Raw genomic sequence first — 6,678 nt, 5'->3', positions numbered from 1 at the left:
TCTGTCTGTCTGTCTGTCTGTTTGTCTATCCACGCAATCCTTATATCCTTACAATGGTTGTGCTAGGGATCTTATAGAGGAGAGAGCTGGGGTTATAAAACTTGACCCTCTCTTTTTTCTTTTCTGATTGTATGTGTGCACTCTGTGTGTGTGTGTGTGTACTTGTGTGCAGGTGTTCAAGGAGCCCAGAATTGAGCATTAGATCCCTTGGATCTGGAGTTACAGGTGGTTGTAAATTACCTGATGTGGGTTCTGGGAATCCAGGTCCCCTGAAAGAGCTATAAGTGCTCTTAATCACTGAGTCATCACTAGCCCTAAAGCTTTTCCAGCTACAAAGATAACCATTGAAAGACTGACCATACAAGCTGGGCAGTGGTGGCGCATGCCTTTAATCCCAGCACTTGGGCAGGCTGAGTTCGAGGCCACCCTGGTCTAGAGAGTGAGTTCCAGGACAGCCAGGGCTACACAGAGAAACCCTGTCTCGACCGCACCCCCCCCCCCCCCCCCCAAAAAAAAAGAAGGAAAGAAAGGCCACGCAAACAGGAAAAGCTTGGAGTTAGCTTCCTCACCAACTTATCTTTATTCTCTTTATCTTACAAGCTCCTAATCTTTATTGTTCTCCAAAATAAAATCTGGGAAAACAACAACAACCAGCCAACCAAACAAAAACTGTCTCTGGATACATTACTGGTCTATTACATCCCGATTGATGAGAGAGTGTTGGGTTAACAGGATCACATAGGACACAGGAAAAAAAAAACCAAAACCTATGTTGGGCCACTGGCCGACCTGGCTGGAGGTCATTCCTTGGAATGAGAAACAGCTTCTCTGACAAAGAGATTGAATTACTTTATCCTTAAACTTCTTTCCAGGTACATGCTGTTTTAATTTTAAACTATAAACTTTAAATGAAGTGCGAGGTTTCTATTGAGGGCCACCAATTCAAAAGACAAACAGAAAAGAAACCAGATGACCTTAGAAGTGAAGACAGCTTCACCGCTGAGTTCTGAAGTGGGCAACTGTTTTCAGTGAAGCAACTCAAGACTACAACTCCCAGCATACTGCGCCCTAGACCAATGTTTATTGGCCGTCTCTCTAAGGCCTTGTGCAGTGTGACAGTTGGTATAGCCAATAGAGAGGAAGAGTGTTCCCAGGATCCAATCCGGACGCTGCGGAGGCAGGTCCTCTCTGGGTTCCGGCTCCGGCTCCTTCCCCCGCCCACCGAGGCGGCGCTCTCCCTGACCGAGCTGCGGGAGTGAGGTGGGTCGTGGCTGTGTTGAGGTGACGTGGGGGTTGTGGGGGAGGCAGACGCGACGCGTGGGGCACTTCGAACCTGGCCCCTTCGCTCTCGCGAAGACCATGAAGGCTGCTGTTTTGGAAGCTGCTGTTTTGCGGGTCCCAAAGGCCTCCGGGTACCATGTGTCCCTCCGCTGCGATCCTGTCCCAGTCCTCGGATGGCCCAGCCCTACTACCCTCCCTCCCTTACTGTTGCCCTTGGACTACTCCATGCCTCTCCCACACACTGTGTCTTCAGGTTCGCCTCTTGTACTCTTCCAGCTCCAACCCCAAGCCCATGGACATCTCTGAAGCCAACTCCCGTCCTTCAGCTTTCCCAGTTGACTCCTCTAGCTTTACTCCTCCTTCCCCACTTAACTAGGCTCTTTGGACACTGCTGCAGCCTTTGTCCCCTCTCCTTGACCACCTCAGATCCTCTGGCTCCTTTCATGTCCTGTCGCTGACCCACTTTGTAGCTCCCGTGAGTGTTTTCTTAATTTTCCACACCCTGTCCCTGGTCCTTCCAAGTTACTCCCGGTGCCCTTGACTCGTACCCAAATCTAGAACTTTAATCTTTCGGACCACAGCTTGGTCTCTCCCCTATAATCCAGGATCTCATCCTTCATCATCTGTGATCACCAAGCCTCATCTTCTTGCCCTGTTCTTAGAACTCCCTCCTCTGCTGCGCTTCAGAAGAAGAAAACCCAATATGCACTAGGTCTCTTCTCCCTCCGAGTGACTTTGTATTTTTTTCTGCATTGCCTTTTCGTTAAGTGATGGACTCCCTGTCCCTACCAGCCTTGGTCTTGCTCACCTGTCCATTTTGCAAGTCATAGTTCAAATACCACCTCTTCCATGAAGTCCCTTCCCTGCCCTCTTCAGAGAAATGTCTTTGTGTTTCCTAACTGCTGTGGCTCCTTTTCTCATCTTTCGTCCTTTCCTCCCTCCAGTACTAGTGGAATGGTTAAAAACCTCAGCTTTAGAGGGATGAGCATGGGCTTCTGTTTTGCCACTTACTATGCGTTCTTAGGCAAGTGTATGAAAAATGAATGGTTGAGCTACGTATAGTGGCACTTGCCTTCAATCCCAGCACTCGGGAAATAGAGGTGCTGTAAAAATGAATTGAGATGCTGCCTTTGGACTGCTCAGCCCTAGGTTGAGTGCTCTGTAGGACCTTGAAAAAATATTAACTATTACAGACTACTGTTTAATATGCCATATGCAGTGCTGGCCAGGAAGGATGGGTATATGTACTGTCTGTCCCCTGGAACTCAACCTTGCCTATTGTGTTCAGGCTTGGTCAGTAGTGTCTTTACCTACTGAGTCATTTTTGTTGTTGTTGTTGTTGTTGTTTTTTGGTTTTTTTTTTTACGAGACAGGGTTTCTCTGTGTAGCCTTGGCTGTCCTGGAACTTACTCTGTATACCAGGCTGGCCTCGAACTCAGAAATCCGCCTGCCTCTGCCTCCCAAGTGCTGGGACTAAAGGCGTGCGCCACCACCGCCCGGCCGGAGTTATTTTTTTTTAAGCTCAGTTTTAAAAATGTATTATATGGCCAGGCATTGGTGGTGCACGCCTTTAATCCCAGCACTTGGGAGGCGGGGGCGGGGGGAGGCAGATTTCTGATTTCTGAGTTCGAGGCCAGCCTGGTCTACAGAGTGAGTTCCAGGACAGCCAGGGCTATACAGAGAAACCCTGTCTCAAAAAAAAAAAAAAAATTATATGTATGTGTATGCACCTGAGTATATGTATGCACACCGCATGTGTGCAGGTTCCTGTAGAGACCAGAACAGGGCATTAGATCCTCTGGGGATGGAGCTACAGGCAGTTGTAGGTACTAGGAACTGAATCTGGGTCCTCTTCAAGAGCAACAAGTGCTCTTAACCACTGAGCCAGCTCTCCAGCCCCCAACTCAGTCTTTCTTTTAAATTTGCTCATTTGTTTGTTTGCTTGCTTGCGTTAGTGTTTGAGACAGAGTCTCATTATGTAGCTCTGAACTCACTATGTAGATCCAGAAGTCCTTGAACACACAGAAATCTGCTTGCCACTGCCTCCCAAGACCCGGGATTAAAGGCCTGTGCCACTATGCCTGGCTGATTTCTACTCTTACATTTACGCAGCATTCAGCCCTGGAGGGAGATTTGGTACATTATATGGTCTCAGCAGTTTTACGAGAGAGAATATACAGTTGGGCATGCACAACATTCTGTTACAAAGGAGAAAGTGGGAACAATTCAGGAGATTGCCAAGGGATCTTTTTTTTTTTTTTTGAAGCAGGGTTTCTCTGTGTAGCCCTGGCTGTCCTGGAACTCGCTCTGTAGACCAGGCTGGCCTCTGCCTCCCAAGTGCTGGGATTAAAGGCATGCGCCACCACTGCCCGGCTTGCCAAGGGATCTTAACAGTGGGTGAGAAGGAAGCATGGTAAGCATTCTGGATATACTTCTGGCCTTGTGTACATTTCTATCTAGTTCACTGTGGGGGAGCATCAGATATGGCTGTATCAGATATGGCTGTGTATGTGGTCTCTATGGCTGACGTCAATATGTTGGTTGTATGTGTGACATGAATTCGTCTGTGGTATGTATAGCTGATGTCAGTGTGTTTGGTCCTGTGTGTGGTGTGATAGAATGTAGGTAGCTAAACATGACTATAGCTGTGTGTTATTTATGAGGTTAGCTGTGTGTGTATGAATCTGTATGAGGCTTGCACTGATCCCCAATGGCAGACAGAGCTCAAGCCCTGCAGTAGGTCTTGTTAACCTGTTGGAAGATTACGGAAAGTTCTAGCGAGGAATGAGTTGGCAGAGCATAAGACTATTCAGGCTGGGCTTTGTAAGTAACTACTAGGTATTTCTGTTCATCTCAGAGTCAGTGAGTAGATGGCTACTTAACAGGAAGAAGTTAAAATTCATCTCTAAATGGAAGCACCTTTACTTACACATAAATTATAGTCTAGAGTGCCATTGTTTATGGGATTAAGAAGAGTGACATTCATCCGGTCAGTGGTGGCACACGCCTTTAATCCCAGCACTTGGGAGGCAGAGGCAGGCGGATTTCTGAGTTCGAGGCCAGCCTGGTCTACAGAATGAGTTCCACATAGCCTTAACTCTATGGGAAAGTTTGTCATTTGAAAGTTGAGGAGTAAATAAAGTTATTTGAGGTTATTCCTGGGGGGAGATATACACAGCTTCAACCAAAAGCAAGATTCTGTGGGGTCTCATGGCCCGACACATAAGGAATAAAGGTTGTGTTCATTCTCAGGGGTCAGAGATGGGCAGCGAGAAGGAGCAGAGTCCCAGAGCACACCTGCCTGAAGAAGGGGAAGGAACTAAGCCTTGGAGAGTGGATGGCTCAAAGGATTCTCAGATCACATCTGGGGAGGAACATGGGCAGGGCCTGTTGGAGGGGCTCCATCAAACACATCCACAAAAGCCATGGCAGAAAGTCACCGCCCAAGCTGGAAGCCCCGGGGATCCCATGACTTTTTCAAGCCCGGAGACAGATGAGAAGCCTTTTATATGTGCTCAGTGTGGCAAAACCTTCAACAATACCTCCAACCTGAGAACGCACCAGCGGATCCACACTGGCGAGAAGCCGTACAAGTGTTCAGAGTGTGGCAAGAGCTTCTCCCGGAGCTCCAACCGCATCCGGCACGAGCGCATCCACCTGGAAGAGAAGCACTACCAATGCGCCAAGTGTCAGGAGAGCTTCCGGCGGCGCTCGGACCTCACCACGCACCAGCAAGATCACCTGGGCCAGCGGCCTTACCGCTGTGACATTTGTGGCAAGAGCTTCAGTCAGAGCGCCACGCTGGCTGTACATCACCGAACCCACCTGGAACCAGCCCCTTACATCTGCTGCGAGTGTGGGAAGAGCTTCAGCAACAGCTCCAGCTTTGGGGTGCACCACCGTACCCACACGGGTGAGAGGCCTTATGAGTGCACTGAGTGTGGGCGGACTTTCAGTGATATCTCCAACTTTGGTGCACACCAGAGAACACACAGAGGGGAGAAGCCGTACAGGTGCACCCTGTGTGGGAAACACTTCTCCCGGAGCTCCAACCTCATCCGACACCAGAAAACACACTTGGGCGAGCTGGATGAGAAGGATTCTAGCTAAAGGGGAGCCCTGCTCGGAGAGTGAGGGAGAGCATGGGGAGCGCCCCTTGATGAGTGGAGGAGGCCTTTAGCACCTGCTGTGGCCTCCAGGACTACAAACCCTTTACTTTGTGGAACAGCTCCTTCTTGCCTTTGCCGTCAGGAAATCCTGAGAAGGGACTGAGTAAAAATCCTGCCTCTTCCCACCAGTTTTTTTGCCTTGGAAAAAATCAGAGTGCCCACTCTTCATTTCCTCAGGGGCGGGGGAAATGGGATAGGCTCAGGACATGCTCTTGTCACTGGGGCATCAGTCCCCAGGCTTTGGGGGTAGTGCCTGAGACAGTGTCATTGTCTGCAGGTCCTCCAGAGTTGTCTAGCTTCACACACCCGTGGCAGTGGCCTGTGAGTTCCTACCTGCTGTGCCTCATCCTGTGTCAGCCTCTAGAGCCTTAGGCTAGGGGGACATGGCCCTCCTGTTGACAGGCCTCTTCAGTCTGAGAAGAGGCTGTGGTCCTTCAGTAAGAATGAAAGGAAGCCTCAGGGATCCACAATCCAGGGACCCTCAACTCCCATGCTTGTTACCTGGTTTTCTCACCCCGACTTGTGTGTGTCTCCTCAGTGACCACCAGTAAAACACTTCAGTGAAAAGACCCTGTGTACTTATTTAGGGATGTTGGGTGTGGGGGGTGGGGGGTGGGGGGGAAGGATTGTTCCAGGGCAGCTGCTCTGCAAAGGCATTGAGTTGAATTCTGAGAAGGTGGTGGTTCATTTGAAATATGAAGGACAGCAGGGCCCAGCCTCTGGAGCCTCTGAAGAGGAGGGGGAGGGAAATGGTCACCTGCATGAATATCCACTATAGGCTGCTGGTTGTACAAGCCATTCTTCATCTCATTAGGTTTCCACAGAAACCCTCCAGGGCAGCAGATGAAACTGTGGAAAGGAAGGTCACGAAGTGGGTGTGTGGCGGGACCAGTGTAAACCTGGCTTCTTCAGCTCAACCATATGCTTTTTGCATATACTTTGTTGGCCTCTGAAGGAGGCTGGCCTAGAGGTGGGCGCTAGTGTGGCCTCTTGATAACAACCTGACCTCTTTGCTGTTGGAAGTCACACCACGATAAGAACCTTTCAAACTTCAGACTATTAACTGAGCACTTTTGTGCCTAGGGGAGATGGCGGTGACAGGGAGTAGGGGACTGGGAATGGGGTGATGTAAAAATCCTTAAAACCAGATGATAACGTTTCACTAATAGCAGTAGATTTGTCCCTAGGGCTTGGACACTAAGGTTTCCTGTCCTCATTTAGGCCTGGC

At 49.5% G+C, this 6,678-nt stretch overlaps 1 protein-coding gene across 2 annotated transcripts; it reads left to right on the top strand.

Annotated features, from left to right (window-relative positions):
* The first annotated feature begins 1,196 nt into the window (after positions 1–1,196).
* On the top strand, positions 1,197–6,017 carry Znf691 (zinc finger protein 691). 2 transcript variants are annotated; one of them, XM_031376885.1, is made up of 2 exons: positions 1,197–1,260; positions 4,534–6,017. In XM_031376885.1, the coding sequence occupies exon 2, from the start codon at positions 4,543–4,545 to the stop codon at positions 5,389–5,391; it is 849 nt and encodes a 282-aa protein (XP_031232745.1). In that variant the 5' UTR covers positions 1,197–1,260; positions 4,534–4,542; the 3' UTR covers positions 5,392–6,017. The 2 variants fall into 2 exon arrangements, with proteins under 2 accessions (XP_031232745.1, XP_031232744.1); XM_031376884.1 differs by lacking the exon at positions 1,197–1,260 and adding an exon at positions 1,267–1,534.
* The last annotated feature ends 661 nt before the right edge of the window (positions 6,018–6,678 follow it).

Source organism: Mastomys coucha, unplaced genomic scaffold (assembly GCF_008632895.1).
Source record: "Mastomys coucha isolate ucsf_1 unplaced genomic scaffold, UCSF_Mcou_1 pScaffold18, whole genome shotgun sequence".
NCBI lineage: Eukaryota > Metazoa > Chordata > Mammalia > Rodentia > Muridae > Mastomys > Mastomys coucha.
Note: the sequence above shows the minus strand (reverse complement) of the source record. Positions and strands in the feature narration are given on the sequence as shown.